Below are 19618 nucleotides of genomic sequence, written 5' to 3' on the forward strand. Positions count from 1 at the left end.
ATAGTCTGTTCCACCACGCCATTTCTTTGCTATTTGTAAGAAACGAGCAAAGCTCTTTTTTTTTTTTTTTTTTTTTTTTTTTTTTTTTTTTGTGTATCAATCAAGTCAATTATATGAAATATAAGAATTGATATGCACGTTTTCGGATGTCATCAAATACCTCTTTATATACTAAAAAAAATTATTTGACAAAAATGTATATATATATATATTTGACAAAATAAAAAAAAATTCAGAGGGAATTAAAATTATGAGTATTTACTTAAAAAAAATCTTTGAAGTAGCTATTTTTTAATTTTTGTTTGGTCTAATTTTATTTTTAATAAAGTAATAATATTTAAAATTAAAATTTACAATTCCTGCATAATCAACAAAGGGATTGTTGAAGGAAATTTCAGGAAATTAGGACGTAAAATAATTTTGGTCAATTTTTAAAATAATTATTGCCTCAATAATAATTTCCATGTTACCAAAATATAAAAACTCCACCTTAATTGAATGTCGGCGAATCTCACCTGTCACGAATCCCATGCCGTTAACTCAGGATACGTGTCATCATGTGATTGATTCACGTTCAAATAGATTTCGACGAAGCTGCACTATCCTATCTCCTACGTACACGTGTCGGATCTCAGGTCAAACTGGCTTAGGATCAATCATCGTTCGACACGTGTCTATGTTATATTTAGGATGCTTCCTTTTCCCTCCTGGAGCAGGACTTCAGAAGCAGAAAGCTTGCCGTCAATATATATATATATAGCAATTTGGTGAGAGATGAAAACAAATCACCAAAATCCATATACGAACTTTTTCGATTCTCTCTATTTCTGTTTAATGATTCGAAAATCAAACGACTTCAATCGCCGGATTCTGTCGTTACCGGCGATTCAACCATGCGAATGCACATCTCCCGCGACGTTGTTGACGTCTTTGATCAATATCAGTCGAAACATCTGCGGCTACAGATCGGAGTTCTTCGGTAGCAACAAGCGAAACGCCATTAAAGCGATTCGCCAAATCGAAATCCTTCTGATGTTCTTTGAAGAAATTCAAGGTCGAAAAGCGGAAGATCTGTCGGATTCTGTTGTTTTAATCTTACTGGAGCTCCATTTTATCTTCCAGAAGCTTCTGTTTCTTTTGGAGGATTGTGCCCTAGAAGGTGCTCGTTTGTTCATGCTTATGAAATCGGAGTTCGTCGCGAATCGGTTCCAGGTTTTGATCCGATCCGTCGCTTTGGCTCTGGAGATTTTGCCTTTGGATTCGATCGATTTGCCTATCGAAGTCGTCGAGTTTGTGGAATTAGCGACGAAACAAACACGAAAGATGAAATTTCAAATCGATCGCGAAGATGAAGAGATTCTCATCGAGGTAAGATCAATTCTAGCTGTTTTCGATTGCCGTGTTACTCCGGATAATACTCAAATCAAACGATTTCTTGATTATATTGGGATTAAAACATGGAGTTTATGCAATAAGGAGGTGAAATTCTTGGAGTCGGAAATTGAAATCGAATGGTCGGCTCACGAGAAGCTAGAGTTTTCCTTTTTAAGCAAATTGATTGGTTTGATGAACTACTGTCGATGCATATTATTTGATGTTATCGATTACGAAGCAGTTCCGCTTGTCCATCGATATGGAGCCGAAATCATCGATTGTTTTAACCACGATGATTTTCGATGCCCAATCTCGTTGGATTTCATGATTGATCCAGTAACAGTAGGAACAGGGCAGACATATGATCGCTCTTCGATTCAAAAATGGTTGAGGGCTGGAAATTCCACCTGCCCTAAAACAGGGGAGAGATTGAAGAACAGAGAGTTAGTCCCCAATGTAGCTCTACGTCGGATAATTCGGCGATACTGTTCTAAACATTCAACCCCTTATCCAGAATCAAGCAAACAAAAACGCAACATAACGAGAACAATTGTTGCAGGTAGCTCAACAGCCGAGAAGATCGTTTGGGTTTTGGCGAAATATTTAGCTCGCCTTCTGGAAACAGGAACGCCAAACGAGAAGAACAAAGCCGCTTATGAGATCAAACTTCTATCCAAATCAAGCATTTTTTATCGGTCTTACTTGGTGGAAGTTGGTCTGATTCCAAATTTATTAAAGCTTTTGAGATCATCAGATGGTTTGATGCAAAAGAACGCAATTGCAGCTGTTTTGAATCTTTCAAAGCATTCAAAAAGCAAAAGAGTAATAGCAGAAAACAGAGGATTGGAGGCAATTATAAATGTTTTAACGATGGGTTACACAACAGAAGCCCGTCAATTATCTGCTTATACTCTGTTTTACATGGCTTCCATTGAAGAGTACAGAAAGCTCATAGGCCAAACCCCAGAAGCACTTATGGGCTTAATGAACTTACTCAAGGAAGATTCAGATCGTAGCAAAAAGAACGCAATGGTTGCAATATATGGACTTCTTACGCATCCTGAAAACCACAGAAAAGTTCTCTCCATTGGAGCAGTTCCTTCATTGGTGAATTTGCTTGAAACATCCGATAGGGAAACTCTCATTGCAGATTCAATGGAGATTCTTGCAACTCTAGCAGAGAAGCCGGAAGGAGCCGCCGCGATCATGCGATGTGGGGCTTTGAGTTTAACAATGGAGTTCATGAGTTCATGTAGCTCAAGTGCAGGACGAGAGTACTCTGTTTGTTTACTGCTAGCTCTGTGCATCCATGGCGGATGTGAAGTAGTCCGAATCGTTGCAAAAAGCGAGGCCGTAATTTCATCTCTGTACATTATTATCAGAGAAGGCACAGCCCGTGGGAGAAGGAAGGCGGGTTCTTTGATGAGAATTCTCCATGAACACTGCGAAGTAGTGGCCGCAAGCTCCGACCCAATCCCTGTTCGCCTTTCAAATGAACGATCAGTTCAAGCCTGGTAAATTATCCCTGTTCGCCTTTCAAATGAACGATCAGTTCAAGCCTGGTAAATTTGTAAATATTTTTTTTTAAATTTATTTTTTAAAGGATTTTTTTTGGGGTAAATAGACAGGATGTAAATAGGTTGTTTTTTTTTTTTTTTTTTTTTTTTTTTTTTTTTTTTTTTTTAAAATTTATTGAGATTTGTTTGGATATTAGCTCGGGTTTTTAAGAGCTGATAACAGTCCATTCGCTTTGATCTCCTTAACTTCTAATAATATAATATTATTTAGTTATTATTGCTGTGATAATGTCTTTGTAATATTTAAATTTAAAGTCTTCTTATTTAATAACTTAAATAATTCAATAATTTAATATGTTTCGTCTTCTTATTTAATAAGTTGAATTATTAGACAATTTAATATGTTTGAAATATATGATTCAACATTTGACCCATATATGATAATTTAATTTTAATACTATTTTGTTTTTATTTGATGAGTTTTGAATGAATAATTAACTATTTAAATTTATAAAATAAAAAATTGCTATTCCTTTCTTTCTAAAAAATAAAGAATTAATGCTTAATTTAATTGAAAATTACGGTTGAATAGAAAATTAAATTGTGACATTTTTCTGTAAACGGTCCCGAAAGACACCTTCACACTTGACTTACATATCTTATTTCTTCCCCTGGAACGCTTTCATCACCGCCGTCGATTACTTCGCCTACATCTACCCTAATACCCACGTGGACCGCATCTTCTCGGTCGCTTATACTCTTGTTCATCCTCGGTCTGCTCACTGTGCCCCTTTTGGATCTACTCTACATTGTTAGATGAACACAACTCTCCGCAATGATATGGTATTGTCCACTTTGAGTATAAGTTCTCGTGATTTTGTTTAACAAATGGAGAGAATATTACTTGAATACCTCCCCTCGAACAAAGTGCGCCCCCTTAATCGAAGCTCGACTCTTTTGGAGTCTTAGTTTAGGGCATGGCTCTGATACCATGTTAGATGAACACGACTCTCCACAATAGTATGATATTGTCCACTTTGCATGTTAGATGAACACGACTCTCCACAATAGTATGATATTGTCCACTTTGAGCATAAGCTCTCATGGTTTTACTTTGGGCTTCCTCAAAATGTCTCAAACCAATGGGAAGAGTATTCCTTGATTATAAATCTATGACCATTCTCTAAATTAGCCGATGTGGGACTTTCATCATCCAACATACATTAGGGGTCAGGTTGGGGTTGTACGACGGGTTCTCCGACGCCCTTGTGCAGGGCGGTATGGTTGGGTGCGGCCGAAGATACATATATGCAATCATTTGTCAGGAACTGCCGATTCTGGTACATAATTGGTCCTGTTTTATCCAAGGAATGGAATTATACTGTAATTCTGGGTCTCGTTGTTCAATGGGTTTGGATCATTTAGAATTGGATTGAAGTATTTCTATTTTCGTTCTTATTTGAGATATAGTAATGCATAATATAACCCATTAATTATTCTTTCTTTCAATAAATTATATAATTATTTGTGGTTAGTTATAATTACCTTTTTCAAAACCAACTTTATAAAAAAAAAAAAATCATGATTAATTTAAAGCCCACCTTATTAAAACACACTGAACGGGCCAATATTATATAGTTGGAGATAAAGATTGTTTTGGTAGTGATCCGCTTCAAATGGAAAATAATTCTAGAGAGGGAGTGGAGAATATATTTTCACATAGACGAGATTATATTCTCCCTAGGCTTAATATAAATATAATTGCAACACATATTAATATTATATATATTTTGTTATATTAAAAAAATAAATAAATTAATTTTAAGACTTTAATGCTAATATTTAAACAAAAAGAAATAAATTTGAATTTTTAAAATTTTTTGAAATCAAATTAGTTGCTTAATTTATTATGATTTTTTGAAATAACTTTAATAAAAATTATATTGAAAAATGAAAGTTTTAAAATAATTATTTTCTAAAAATAATAATAAACAGTAAAAAATTATCTTCCGAAAATCCATTTCCTATAAAAATAAATGGAGAATTTCGTAGAGACGAAATAGGTGGTGGGAATGGGGACGGGAAAGACTTTTCCAGCTCGTGAACATCTCTAACTACATTAAACTAATTCCAAGTCATGGATTGAGTAATTATGCTCATATTAGTTCGGTTGTCTTAAGGTGTGGCTATATGCTTTATCATTCTGCATTAGAACACAATTTCTGGCCTGACATGCCCTAAACCACAAAGTGTCCCAAATTCTTAGGCCTCGCGATCAAAGCTACCATAATGAAGTCGAGATTTTGAAGCTTTTATTTTATATAGATTCGAATATAGTCTTCTTCCATAAACTATAGAAAGCGGTTTACATTATCTATTAATTACTTTTAAAAAAATTCTTTAAATTTGATTAAAATCATGAGACTAAAACAATGAAGTGATGTGTTGATAATTGCGGTTGGGGCAAGAAATTGACATGAATACAAACAGCTTTTCTCTTTCAATCGCTGTTCTAAAGAAAAAACAAAACAAAACTAACAAGCCAACCAAACATCCTTGATTTAACTATTTTACTATAAAATATCTATGCTTTATAGTTTCTTGGTTTAATAATTATAATATCGACAAATTAGGTTTAAAATTATTCATATAAAAAATGACAGCGTAACAATCGACTCATCTTCTTCCTTTTTTTTATTACCTTCCTCGTGTATGTATAAGACTGATTCCATTCGATTTCTAAAAAAGATTACTAATCCTTAACTTTTCGAGGAATCCTTCATCAGTGATTGTGAATGACTGATTTTTCTCAATCTTTTTTACCTTAGTTCCTACGAGCAAGTCAGAAAGATCGAGAAATAGAACCATTTGATTTGATTCGTTCTCAATAGCCATGTGATGATCATCTTAGGGGGATCCTTTTGTGGACGGATGCTCTTATTACACTTGTAGTCTCTGAAGGATGAGAACCAACTATGTAGCATCTATATCGAGAATTCAAGTATTGTATAACGAACTTGCAAAATGAATCTGTTTATCATAAAGAGATTTGTTGTTACTGATCCTGATTCACGTTCATTGTTATTTGAACCAGTAATGTCTCTTGGCATTAAATTGTTTATTATATGGCATTAATTAACATTAAATTTGATCATAGGGGTAAAAAGGTAAATTTCTTGTTATAAGGGTAAAATTAATTTTTTTACTCCGTAAATGTCTCTTGAAAATAGTAGCACGTGCAAACTAATTTTTTCGGTTTATTTCATGTAAATATTGTAATAATTCAAACGACTGAAAAGAATAATATTTGATTCATGTGAACTAGATTTTTTAAATGTATATTACTTTGTATCTAATCAAATTCGGTTGTAATTCACATGTAATATGTCATTTTCTTTGTACTAAACAAAATAAAATAATGATTGATTTTTTTTTTTTTTGAGGTTTATTACAATATAATGATAAGAGTTGAGTGTTCAAATGATTGGAGGAATCGACCAACTCGAACTATTCAACTGTTGAGTTGGGTTAGATTTTTCCGTTCGGGATGGAATGTTTTTTTAAAAAAATCATAAATTCAACTCGACCGACCAGATCAATTAGAAAATAGAGATATAACACAATCTTATTCTATCATACTTTTAAGATTGTCGTGAAAATTAAGAATATTTAACATTTATAACCGATGTTAGTAATGTGTTTGACGTGTGAATGTTTGATATTTGAGTTTGATGAGCTTTTAGTTATTAATTTAATATGTACGGTGGATGGTTGAGTTGAGTTAGGTTGTGAACTCTATTCCTATGGCTCAAGTCACCCCTACAACCAACTCACAATTTCAAGTTGGTTAAAAAATAATTTGTCCAACAAAAAAAATATTAATAGAAATATTCAAAAAAAATCTAGACTAGCAACTCTTTTCCGATGTCGCTTTCTTATCGTTGCATCTAAAGTTTAAAAAGATTAAAAAAAATATTTTAAAAAATTATTAAATTAAATTGAATTAAATTTAAATTTATTTTATTCGCATTAGAATAGAGAACGGAAATAGAACTAAAGGATATGAAATTATCCGAAGCTGTTCAATTATATCCCTTGAAATAAATAAATAATAAATGGGTTCATAATATCCTTTAAATAAATAAATAATAAAATAAACAAATAAAATCACTTTCAACGCTTTATGTCTTAACCGATTAAAATTTTTAATTTTAACCTATTAAATTAATTTAAATTATTTGCAAGAAATTCCTAATATATTTTTTTAAAATTATTTGAATCTCTCATTGTCCTCGTTCACGTGCAGTTTTGTTGGTATAAATAATGACTTTCAATTATTTTAAGTATTTTTTAGTTATCCTATCTTTATAATTGCTCTGCATCTTTTTTATTCGGATGATAGAATTTATATTTAAAGTGGATAATATCACGTTGTTATTAAAAATTTCTTTAATTTGTATTAATTAAATAAAGAAATAAGCAGGTTTGGACAATTCAACTTCTAAACTCGTAATTATAAAACAAAATTTCCACACGTTTTCGTGTACATATAACAATTTGTTTCTTTTAAGATAATATAAAGTTTATTATATTTAAAAATAATAATAATTTGAGTTGTTCCCTAAAATTAATGAATGTATTAATATAATATAAGAGATTAATGAAAACTATTGCCACCACCTTATCCTATATGATTGGACAACAAGTTTTCTCAAACCTTTGGTCAATTCTAAAGTCTTTTATCAAATTAATTAATCAAAATTCATCCCATTATTAATTTTTATTAAATCAATAAAAAAAAAACTCTAAGTCTTTTTTTTAATATGATTTTTTCAATGTGTCTTAATACGCTATTATTAAATATAATATAATCGGGGTATGGTTTGACATTAATAATAATATTTTTAATGGCTACATTAATTAAAAAAAATACATTTAAATTTTGTATTTTATTTTAAAATACATTCGCCTTCTAAAAAAATTAAAATACTATTATATTTAAAAAATACTTATAAAATTTTAAAAATTGCATTAGCATTCAGTTAATATACCATAAATCACCTTCAATCTTTTGAGTGTTACTTCCAAGTATTTTTAAATTTTCTAAAAAAAGTTTTAAGATATTTTTTAAATTTAAATAAAAAAATTATTGATATTTTTGAAACCTTTTAAATTCAATATTATTTTTTAAAGAAAGCAGCAATAATTTTTATCTAAATATAAAATATAGTAGTTTTTTTTTTTTTTAAATAATAAGTTAAAAGGTATTTTTAGATTTTTTTTTGTTTTAAAGTTGAAGAGTATTATTAATTTTTTTAATAATTTAGGAGTAATTTTGAAATAAAGTAAAAAGTTGAAAGGTGTTTTTATTAATTTAATATTTTTAATATATAATTTTCTTAATATAATAATATTTTATTTCCAAATTAGTACCTGGTATTTTATGGAAAAAAATGATTATACTAAAATAATTCTAATGGTTGAAATTTATAATATATGAATTTAAAACTATATTTAACTAATATGTGTTTTTAAGGTTTTAATTAAAGATTAATTAATGATAAGTCTTATGGATTAAATATTATATATAACTGACAATTAAACATGGGTTAGGTACTTTAGTGGCTTAATTTATAATATTGACCAATTAAATATTATATATAATTTCTCACCCTCCCGAGCTATACTTGGCTTAATTATATAATTTATAAAATTTAATATTAATTACCCAATAATTCTTCTCAATATTTAGCTTAAATTATTAAAACTAGGATCAAAATTTGGATCTCAACTTTGATACTCTATTTATAAAAAAAAAAAAAAAAACACTCTTTAATTTAAAAAAAATTAAAAAAAACATCTTTAATTTAAAAAAAAATATATTAAAAAATACTCTTATTATTATTACTCCAAAAAATAATATTAAAAAATTTAGAAAAAAAAATTATATAAAAGTAAAGAATATTAATATAACTTTTATAATTGCATAAATATTTTTAAAAAACGGTACTAATTTAACTCATAACACAATACTAATTTAACTTTTTTTTAAAAAAAAATTATGAGCATTAATGATTTTTTTTTTAAGTTTAAGGATATTTATAAGATTTTTTTTTAAGTTTGAAGGTATTATTGAAATTTAAAAAAAAATTATGAATATTTTAAATAAATACAAAGTTTAAAGGTATTTTTATTAATTAGCCTAAATACAAATTAACAAGTCTTATAACTTTATTTTTATCTTAATATATATATATATATATATATATATATATATATATATATATATATATATATATAACTTAATAAAACTAGGATAAATATGATAAATAAGTTTGTTAGCTCCGCTAATAAAAATACCCTTAAATTTAACCTAAATACAAATAACCTTAAATTAATAAAAATATATTTATACTTTATTTAAAAAATTCTTATAAAGTTTTAAAGGGTTCAATAACATAATTAAATTAAAAAATATATATTAAAAATGAAAAAAAAGTTGATATTAATATAGTTTTAAAAATACTCTTAGAAGCATATAAAAATACAATTAAATTTTTAAAAGAATAACTAATATCTACAACTTTTTTTTAAAAACTTCAAAATCACATTTGAAATTTTTTAAAAATTTTAAAAATAATCGTACATTTCTAGACAATATAACCTTTTTTTTATAATGTGTTACAAGAGTTAGGGTATTAATACTATTACCATTGATATTTTAAAATTTTTAAAATTTTTAACCTTTTAAAAAAGTTCCAAAGATATTAATGAAAATTACAATATATATATATATATATTTATATTTTAAGTTTAAAAGATATTTTTTATTTAAATTATAATTTTTATCAATATTTTTATTAATAATAATAAGCTTAAAACATCGAAAATTGTTGGCTTCTTCGTAAGGGGACGATTTGAGACTATCCTCAGAAGGGGACGGAGATATTCCGTTTTTTCTTTTTCTTTTTTAATTTTAAAAATTTATTTGGTGGTTTCAAATAATTGAGTGAAAATCCACATATTAAATATCCATTTTTTAAAATATTAAATAATACTTGTCCCAACCGCCCATTCCCACTCAACCTTTTTTTATTTTCTTTTTTTAAAAAATTATAATATTGTTTAAAAATTAATTGCTTGCATTAGACATAATAAAACATGTGCATAATTTCTAAAATATTTATAAACATTTTCTTATATTCCTACCCATTTTAAGATTTATATCTATTTAATTCACCAGTTTTAAAATGTTTAATAAATTTACAATATTGCAAATATATATGAATTTACTAAAATTCTTATATTTTCAATTTTATAATTTAAAATAAATTAACCACCCATAATATAAAAAATTAAAATTTTAATTTACGATATTATCCAATATTTTATATATATATTAAAAAGTCACATTTCATTAAAATAATATACGAAAGCAAGAGAGAATGATGTAGGAGTAAAACTTGGGTTGTTAGGTGCATTTGTAGTCCAACAATGTGGTGCCACGTGTTTTTTTTGGTTGCTTTATTTATACTGTTTTTTTCTTTTTCTTTTTCTTTTTGCTTTATTTTTTTATTTATTATTTTTTACCTTTTCATTTAAGAAATAAAATTTTCTTATTTTTTTAATTTTTTAAATTTATTTTCTCATATATAACAAGGTGAGAAATATGTTCGTATTTAAATATAATTTTAACCTAAAATATTTTATTTTTTATATCAATTTAGTTTTTAGTCTTATAATATTCTTTATTTTCAAATACTCCAATAAAAATGGAGAGTTCAACATAAGAAATAAGAATGAAAAAGACGTTTGAAATTGGACGGTGTATATTGGGACACGTGGCATGATCAATAGGGCCCACTTAACACCGAATTTTTACTCCTAATTTATTATATATAAGTTGAAAAAAAAAAATTATTCTCACTGTAAAAAAAATGTTTATTTAATACTTTTCTGGCCTGTGACGGAGCGGAGTCCTCCATACCTGAAATTTGTTTGATTTCCCCAATTATTCGTTTAGATTTTGGCGATCATCGATGGGCGGAGCCGTGGAGAATTCCGATGTAGATTCTGAAACCGCCCTTCTCGTCGGCGCTGCAACCGCCGGCAAGATTCCGAGCGACCCTTTCAACTTGACTTACATCACTTACTTCTTTTTGGGTGTGGGTTGTCTTCTCCCATGGAACATCTTCATCACCGCCGTCGATTATTTTTCGTTTATTTATCCAGAAACCCGAGTGGATCGAATCTTCGCCGTCGCGAACCTTCTAGTGGCTCTGATCGGACTTGTTTTTGTGGTTCTCTACTCTCACAAATCCGTTGCTCGGGTTCGAATCAACGTCGGTATGATTATCTTCACGGTGGCTCTGCTCCTCGTCCCGGTCTTGGATTTGTCTTATATTAGAGGTCGGGTTGGACTGTATAATGGCTTCCACGTCACTGTCGGATCCATCGTGTTGTGCGGTGCCGGCGACGCGCTTGTCCAAGGCAGTGTTGTTGGCTGCGCCGGTGAACTCCCGGAGCGGTATATGCAGGCAGCTGTTTCCGGATTCGGTGCAGCTGGTAATGATTTTTGTCGGTCTCTGTTTTTTTTTTTTCTTTTGTTGTTGCTACTTTTTCGCTGTCTTGTCTTGATTTTGGTATGAACTGGACTATAATTCTTCACCAAAAACTGCAAAATCCCTTTTAATTAAACCCCAGATTTTGAAATTGGGTTAATTTGTGGCGAGTGTAGGAGTGCTGGTGTCGGTGATGAGGATCGTAACCAAAGCCATTTACCCACAAGACGCTCATGGCTTGCGACAGAGTGCGAATCTCTACTTCGCTGTCGGAATTTCCATCATGATTCTATGTATTGTCTTGTACAATCTTGCAGCTATGCTTCCAGTAGTGAAACATTTCGAGAGCATTAAGAATCAAGAGAAAGAAGAACATGGTGGTCGGCTATTTGGGTCCATGGATAAATCGACTCTGTGGGATATAATTAACAGAGTAAAAATCTACGCAACAGGGTTGGTACTCATCAATGTTGTTACTCTGTCTATATTTCCTGGATTCATTACAGAAGATGTGCATTCGGAGATCTTCAAAGATTGGTATTCAGCTCTTCTGATTACTGGGTACAATGTGTTTGATCTAATTGGGAAGTATCTGTCGTCGTTTTATGTGATCGAAAACCCGAGAACCGCCTTCGGCGGCTGCATCGGGAGGCTGGTGTTCTATCCCCTGTTCTTGGGTTGCTTGCATGGTCCGGAATTTCTTCGAAGTGAGGTACCTGTGATTGTTCTTACATACCTTCTTGGGCTTACTAATGGGTACTTGACGGCGGTGAATTTGATATTGGCACCCAAAGCAGTGGCGTTTGAATATGCAGAGAAAACAGGGGTTATATTGGTTCTGTTCTCCTTCTCTGGTTTGGCTATTGGCTCTGTTGTTGCTTGGTTTTGGGTCATTTAGTTGGGTAATTACCAAGCTTGTTGTTGTTCATAACTTTATGTATTGCTACAATTAAGAATCTGTTCTACAAAACCTGTTCATATTTAAGAACAGATAAAATTGCACAACTCATTATCGTCTCGTCTCGTGTGATCGAAGATCTTTAAAGATATGATAGTAGAAAAAAAAAAAAAAAGATTTGAGAATTGTAAGTTGTGTGCTTGTTTCGAGCAATTCTTGGTTTGTGGTAACAATGCTGGGTTGTAGAGGAATGTCGAGCCACCATCAAATATCGAATCTGTATTCTAAATTTTGGAGGTGTTGCCCTTATCAAACATCAATAAAATTCACTGTAACTCCCCCATGTCTAAGATTCAGATTCAGCATTTGATTGCCCTGACATCTCCCGACATTCCATGTGATTAGGTACTATAGAGTTTCTGTGATTGAGTCCTCAAAATTGAAGGTACAGTTCGTTGGTATAGGTAGTTACTTTCATTTTCTTTACGTTTTTCTTAGTCATCTTATTTTCATGGTCGCTCTCATTAAGATGGTATGAGTTCGTTTTTGTATCCATTATTTACTCCGTACCTAAATTATTTTATAAATAATTGAATTTCTAATCAAATTCTTTATTAAAAATATTATTCCATTTTTAGTTATATTTAAAATAACATTTTTTAATTTTTTATCACTAGTTTTTTTTTAATTTAATTTATTTTTATTTATTGAAAATATTCATAATTACAATATTATGATTTTGGGTATTTTTCACGGACATTCCATGCTCTTTTTCTGCCTCTATTTTAAATTCGATACACCGATCGCATAGAATATCTCCCGAATCTCCGGTGGGCAGAGCCGCCGTGGGCAACGCCGTCGACGACATCGGAACCGGCCTTCTTCTTCCCAGTTCAGCCGATCCCTCAAGAACTCCGAAAGATGCCTTCAATTTGACTTACATAACTTACTTCATATTAGGCGCTGGATGCCTTCTTCCATGGACGACCTTCATAACAGCCATCGATTACTTTACCCACATCAATCGAATCTTCTCCGTCTCTTACATGCCAGTTTTCGTAGCCGGCGGCGTGATGTTCGGGTCCGAATCAACGTGGGCTTGAGCCTCTTTGTGCTCTCTTTGCTTTTGGTGCCTCTTTTAGAAGTGTTCTACATTAGGGGTCGGGCGGGTTTTCAATGGCTTCTAATGCCACCGTCGGAGCCGTCATGTTGTGCGGTGTTGCCGGCGCACTTGTGCTAAGCGGCGCCGTTGGATCCTCCGGTGAACTGCCGGAGAGGTTTATGCAAGCCGTCGTCTCTGGGATCGGTGGCTCTGGTAAAGTGTTTTATTCTGATTCCTCGGTGATTAGAAATTTAGAAATTTAGTTTATATTTATAAGTATAATAAATTTCTGTTTACAGAGGATGTTGGTTCAGAGGCTTTGAATGATTGGTATCCCATTATTCTGTTTGTGGGCTCTTTGCATGGTCCTCCATTCCTTCGAACTGAGATGCCAGGGGCGATTCTGACCTGTCTTCTTGGACTCAGCGCTATCTATTTGTCTGCTGTCGCCATGATCTCCGCGCCCAAATTGGTGCCATTTCGACATGCACAGGTTGCTGGGATTTTGATGTCTTAGTTCCTGGTTTCACGTCTGGCTATTGCCTCTGTTCTTGCTTGGTTTTGGGTCATTAACATATATCCCATAAAAGAAACCTTACAATGAAAAGAATGAACTTTTAAAGTGCATAAAACAGCTGCGGCTCAAACTGCACAAAAGATTTGCTTCCAGTTTTTCAGATATGGGCACATAAACAATATACAGAAGTTGCTGCTTTCCTCTTCAAAATTTCAAAACGAAGCATCTTAAAGAGCCAAGACTGAACTAAAAATGGCTGATTCAAATTTCTTTCTTTTTTTTAAGCTACAAGTGCAAGCTCTAATGAAACAAGTTTTAAGTACTAGAAAGAATGAACCTAACGCATACAGTGCGATCGCATCCGTTTACCCTAAGGAAATGGCCTGAAAGTTCAGAGCCGTGGAAAATATTGGTATAGGGGAAGCACCAATGACAGTCAAGACACATTCTGAAAACTAAACTATAAACTCATGCTTTTGTTCTGAAAGCTAGACCAGTTTCTACCTTTTTTATTTCGAAGATCAGCATTCTCCACATCTTCAGAACAAACATTTCAGCTTCTTCATCCAAAACTGACTGAAGCAGCTCCAGCATTTGAGATGCCTTTACGTGTTCCTGAGTACTTGAAACAATGTAATCGACAAGAGTAGTTTCCTCCTCCCCCAAAAACTCTGTTATCTTTTTTGAAATCCAGGGTCTCATTCTCTCGTGTAGTGCATGCTGCAGCAAACGAGCGTAATGTTGCGTTAAATTTATAGAAAATGTTACCTATATATAAACTAATCAAAAGAAAATCATTCATGAGACATGGTACCTTTTCGTAAATAGTCCAGTTTATGTCATATGAGAATAACTCCTCCTTCGTCTTTGGTATCATATCGATCAACTGTTTTGCGTCCAAAAGCTTTTTGTTATCAGGTATTTTTACTTTTTCCAAAACATGCTCTCGCTCCCTGTCTCTGTCTATTGCCTTGTTCTCATCTTTGTTGCGATACGCCTCCTCATCATTTCGGTCTCTATCCCGACTAGACTTTTCACTGGAACGCCTTCCTCGCTCCCTTTCACTGTCAGGCTTCTCCTCTTTGGAATTAACATTTGATATACGTTTTGCAAATTCCGCTGCTGCAGCTAAATTTGGCGGCAAAGCCCCAGTACTGGCAGGTTGCACAGCCTGGAGTTCCTCAGCTGAGTAATCAATTGGAACCAGTGGCCTCATCTTCTTCTCTTTCTGTGCTTCTTCATCATCCTCCTCATGAAAGACGGAAGGTACAGCAGTCCGTTTTCCAGATCCCACTAAACCAAATCCTAATCTTTTCGCAGGCAAGCCTCCACTCTGTCGAATCGTATTTAATTCATCACCACTACCATTTTGTAAGATCCCATCCCCTGTCACATACCAGATAGGTCATCAAAATAATAGAATACAAGAGCACAGGTAATAGACATGCGAGTAGAAAAGAAGACTTCTCACAGTTGACATGTTACCTGTATAGTTATCGCAGCTAGAATCAAGCTCAGGATCACGTTCAGAATCCATAACCTCAACCTCATTAGCGGATTCTTCAGCAAGAACAGTTTTCTCATCAACACTCGTCATCTGACCAGATTGAGTCTTCAGTAGATCCTTCTGTTTCAGCTGTTGTTCCTCCTCAGCCTTCCTCTTGGCCTCAGCAATTTCTTCTTCCTCTTTCTGTCTATCTACCGAATCATCTTCCTTTTCTCTAGACCTCTTCTTCCTCTTTTCCTCCAGAGCACCTCGCCGCCATTTTCTTCTGGAATCATCATCATCATCATCTTCATCATACAATATCTCCTTCTTCCTTTTACGCTCTTTCTCTTTCTCCCTCTCCTTCTCATACTGTCTTTGCTTTTCTCTCTCTCTTTCTCGATATTCCCATTCTTTAAGACATTCTTCATACTGTCGCTCAGACTCCTCAAACTTTCTTCTTTGTTCCCTCTCTTTCCTAGCTCGCTCCCGCTCTGTCTCTCGTTCATATCTCTCAATTTCCCGCTCCTTGTCCCTTTTCAGATCCCTCTCCCTGTCTCGTTCTCGACTTCTCCTGTCATACCTTCTACTTCTGTCAGGTGAGCTTGTTTCAGGCTTGTCATGCTCACTAGTTAGTTTATTGTCACTAGTTGTGTCATCATCATTTCTATCCTCAGCTGCATCTGTAGGAGGTAACGACAATTAAGCAACCCAATACTTGCACACTCAAAAATTTGGAAAGAAACGTAAACTATTTGTAATAAACTAAAGACCACGCTATAAACATTGTATCTCTATTGTGAAAGCTTATTTTCGTGTGATAAAGAGAAAATTGAACAACCAACTTACAAACACTCACCACTTTTCAAAATATCAGAGTCAGCTTCACCATCTTTCATTTTAACAGATGGTTCTGCACTTGAATTACCAGAGACATCAGTGGCTGTCAGTAGAGGAGGTGGTGGCAGAGGTCTAGACTTCAACCTCTCCTCCAGTGCATTTGTAAGTTTTTCCGATACCTCTCGATCAGCATCTCTATCTTCATCACTTAAAACTGCAGAACAGGCAATGTAATGATCTTCTTTTTCCCCTGAATCCTGATCCTCCTTTGAATCCTCTGCAGGGGGCTTTGAAGTTTCATTTTTAGCCACATTTGCTGTGTCTGTTTCTTCAACCTTAGTCTCTGAAAGTTGTGTTTCTTCCTGTTTCTTTGAGTTCTCAGCTTTCTTCTCAACATAACGCTTAAGATAATCTCTTGTTGCCTGAGTACCTTTCAGCTATTTATTTGAAAAAATAATGATAGATTAATATTAAAATAAGCTGAAACTTGAAAGTAAAACACAATTTTCGATTCATGATGCGACACTATACGAAAGGATGAAAATAAATTAGCTCAACGCGCTGTTTTTTTATTCTCCATCAAAAAACACGTTTCATATAGTGATAGAAAACAAAATAAATGGGGGGGGGGGGGGGGGGGGGGGGGTTAAGCAACACAGAGGTCAACCTTAATTATGACTGGATTTTCTGCTCTTAAAATGAGACTACAACAAGATGTATCCATGTAAAAATAAAATAAACAATTTGATTCTAACCTATCCCATCATACCACGAGTTCTTGTCCATCAATGTTTAACTTTGTCAGTAATCGTAGAGCACGAAGAACGCCTTCAGCAGACTCAAACTCGCAGAATCCAAAAGTTCTAGGAGTTCCATCCGTAGGATCTTGGGCTCGTTTCCAGCTCTTCACTGGTCCACATAGCTAAAAGAAACAATTGGATATTAATTATGTACCACTAAATCGAAGGGAAAAAAGAATAAGAATGCATGGAGAATGATTAATCGACCTGAAGAAGGGACAGCATGAAATCATTTCCCACTGATTGTGCAATTCGGCCAATGTAAATCGTAGTTTGTGGTTTTTCGGCTGGTGTAACGCTTGGGAGAACAGCAGGCCTAACCACAGGAGGGATCATTGGACGAACACCAGGAACCCCAGGAACAGGAGGCCGTGGCATAGCTGGAACCATGCCCATAGCACCAGGTGGCCGTGGAGGAAAGGGTGTCCTAATCATACCATGATATGGGGAAGGAAATCGAGGAACACCTGCACAAGTGAAGAAAAATATCTAGCCAATGCATCAGAAAGTATTGGCAGACTGCTCACATCTAACCATCTAATGCTGTTAAAAATATATAGAAGAATAATTGATGAGGATTCATGGATGCCATTACCACAATCCAAAGCATATAAATGATGGCAGCATAGGAATGGAAACTATCACCAGCTGAATGCATAGATAACCTGATAAAACATTCAAATGATAGCACCAAATTCCTTGAAACTGTTACGTAAATTTTGTCTTACCTTGCTCTTGAACTGCAGCCTTCTCAAAATCCCGTCCATCGAAAGCAGAATTTTATGATTAAGCACAACACTTTGAGCAACTCATACACACAATAATTGATTGAAAAAGAATAAATTTACATGTTCTCAAAATCCACACTCAAATTTCCAGTTGTTAGATCTCGATGGTGTAAAGTAAGGAATCAAAGAAAATGTCAAGAATAATTTAATTAAGAGACTTTGATACCTTAGAAACAAGGCGAACGAACACTCAGGTGCTAACATGGTCTGCTTCTGGCAATTCAAATATCCAGGGGCAGTATCCAATATAACTACCAGTAAAATCCTAGTAAATAAACATGACACAGCCGTATATTATGTTGCAGGGCAAAAGGAAGGGCTCTTCAATGCTAAACTAGTATTATATATAAATACCAAGTTCTCTCTGGGCTTAGTAATAGAAAGTCATTTTCAAAAGAAAACTGCTGAAAGCAAACAAGAATAACAGGCAAATATGAATGACCATACCAAAAAAGGAGTTGTAGTTGGGAGTTCTCTAAGCAATATGAAGCCTTCCAACCTTTCTCACCGTATTCAATCAAGAGACAAGACGCTGTAGGAGAAAACATCCTGTCATCGATACCCTTCATCTAACCAACACGATAATTTTTAATAGACTCCGAACTTAATTTTGCAAACTCTTTCTCAGGCATCATAACATGCCGGAACTTATACTTTGCGCCAACACGTAGAAAATTGTACACTTTCAAGTCCAAATCATACGAAAACCAAAGTAAATTTTTACTCGAAGTTCGAATAATTACAGTTGTTAACAAACTCGAAACGAATGCAGCTGGTGTAATTGACAACGTCAACAAACAGAATGCTTAACAATTGCAAGCAACACAGTGACATATACTAAATAACAGAAACGGCTTAAAATTATTACACAATCACATTGGCAATTGAGATGTTAGAAACAATAGGGGTAAAGAAAACCCACCAGGGATAGGAAAGGCCCCTTGAGGAGTAGCAGTTGGCACAGCTGCGAAACCATTTGGCATAGTGGCGTACGGCCTCATCACCGGATTTGGAATCTGACCTGGTGGAACTTGATAAGCCATCATCGGTTGTGGTACTGGAACTAGAACAGCTCCCGTACCGCCACTTGCCATACCAGGAGCAGGCGCCGCAACCGAGCCAACACCCGGAGGCTGAACCCCAATATTAGAATAGTTTGGATTCAGCATGCCAGCGCCGGGCATGGGCGAGAACTGATGAGCTGAGAAAGGAACGGGCCGAAAAGACGGAGCTGTCGGAGGAACGCCCGCCGCGACATACGATAAAGAAGGAGGTGGTTGCGGCGTTGACACCAAGGGTGAATGCATGGTAGGGTTCATTCCGACAGAAAGCGATGTTGGTGGTAGTGATTGCGGTGGAGGAAAAGAAGAAGCGGCAGATTCGGCTTTGTTGGCCTGGGAATTTGGGTTTTCAGGCTCGGCAGCTTGAGGATTTGAATCGAGGGTCGCAGGGGATGAGGAGGAGGAATCCGCCATTGAAGTAGAAAAAAGATCGCGAGGAAGTTGAAAAAAGCTTCCAGGCTAATCTTCCAGATTTTCCGACGAACAGGTAATTGGAGTATGCTTTGCCCTAGAAGACTACAAAGGGAAGGAAGAAAAGAACCGGAGACGATTTCAGAACCGCTACATCAAAACATCAAGAACAAGAAATTGCCTGTTTCTCTTTCAGCTGGTGAGTCCAGCAGGTGACGCATCATTGGTCCACGTGGCGTCTTGCATAACCTACTGGGGGACTC

At 34.0% G+C, this 19618-nt stretch overlaps 4 protein-coding genes across 6 annotated transcripts; 3 read left to right on the forward strand and 1 right to left on the reverse strand.

The window, feature by feature from the left end:
- Positions 1–764: 764 nt before the first annotated feature.
- Positions 765–2893, forward strand: LOC111789534 (U-box domain-containing protein 19). The gene has a single exon (XM_023670220.2). The coding sequence runs from the start codon at positions 775–777 to the stop codon at positions 2890–2892; it is 2118 nt and encodes a 705-aa protein (XP_023525988.2). The 5' UTR covers positions 765–774; the 3' UTR covers position 2893.
- A 7936-nt stretch (positions 2894–10829) lies between these two features.
- LOC111779952 (equilibrative nucleotide transporter 1) lies at positions 10830–12544 on the forward strand. Its single transcript, XM_023660176.2, has 2 exons — positions 10830–11456; positions 11629–12544. The coding sequence occupies exons 1-2, from the start codon at positions 10931–10933 to the stop codon at positions 12348–12350; spliced, it is 1248 nt and encodes a 415-aa protein (XP_023515944.2). The 5' UTR covers positions 10830–10930; the 3' UTR covers positions 12351–12544.
- Positions 12545–13080: 536 nt separating this feature from the next.
- Positions 13081–14061, forward strand: LOC111809282 (equilibrative nucleotide transporter 1-like). Its single transcript, XM_087127514.1, has 2 exons — positions 13081–13665; positions 13752–14061. Exons 1-2 carry the CDS (start codon positions 13527–13529, stop codon positions 13967–13969), a joined length of 357 nt encoding a protein of 118 aa, XP_086983640.1. The 5' UTR covers positions 13081–13526; the 3' UTR covers positions 13970–14061.
- A 150-nt stretch (positions 14062–14211) lies between these two features.
- Positions 14212–19515, reverse strand: LOC111793812 (RNA-binding motif protein 25). Of its 3 annotated transcripts, none has more exons than XM_023675864.2 (7): positions 18806–19515; positions 17303–17562; positions 17065–17217; positions 16315–16732; positions 15455–16138; positions 14784–15355; positions 14212–14689 (listed from the first exon to the last, which is right to left on the reverse strand). In XM_023675864.2, the coding sequence occupies exons 1-7, from the start codon at positions 19356–19358 to the stop codon at positions 14438–14440; spliced, it is 2892 nt and encodes a 963-aa protein (XP_023531632.2). In that variant the 5' UTR covers positions 19359–19515; the 3' UTR covers positions 14212–14437. The 3 variants fall into 3 exon arrangements, with proteins under 3 accessions (XP_023531632.2, XP_086983638.1, XP_086983636.1); XM_087127512.1 differs by lacking the exon at positions 18806–19515 and adding an exon at positions 18050–18215; XM_087127510.1 differs by lacking the exon at positions 18806–19515 and adding an exon at positions 17691–17954.
- Between the last annotated feature and the right edge of the window lie 103 nt (positions 19516–19618).

The sequence above is a fragment of the Cucurbita pepo genome, chromosome 1, assembly GCF_057944985.1.
Source record: "Cucurbita pepo subsp. pepo isolate OVF chromosome 1, ASM5794498v1, whole genome shotgun sequence".
In the NCBI taxonomy this organism is placed as follows: Eukaryota; Viridiplantae; Streptophyta; class Magnoliopsida; order Cucurbitales; family Cucurbitaceae; genus Cucurbita; species Cucurbita pepo.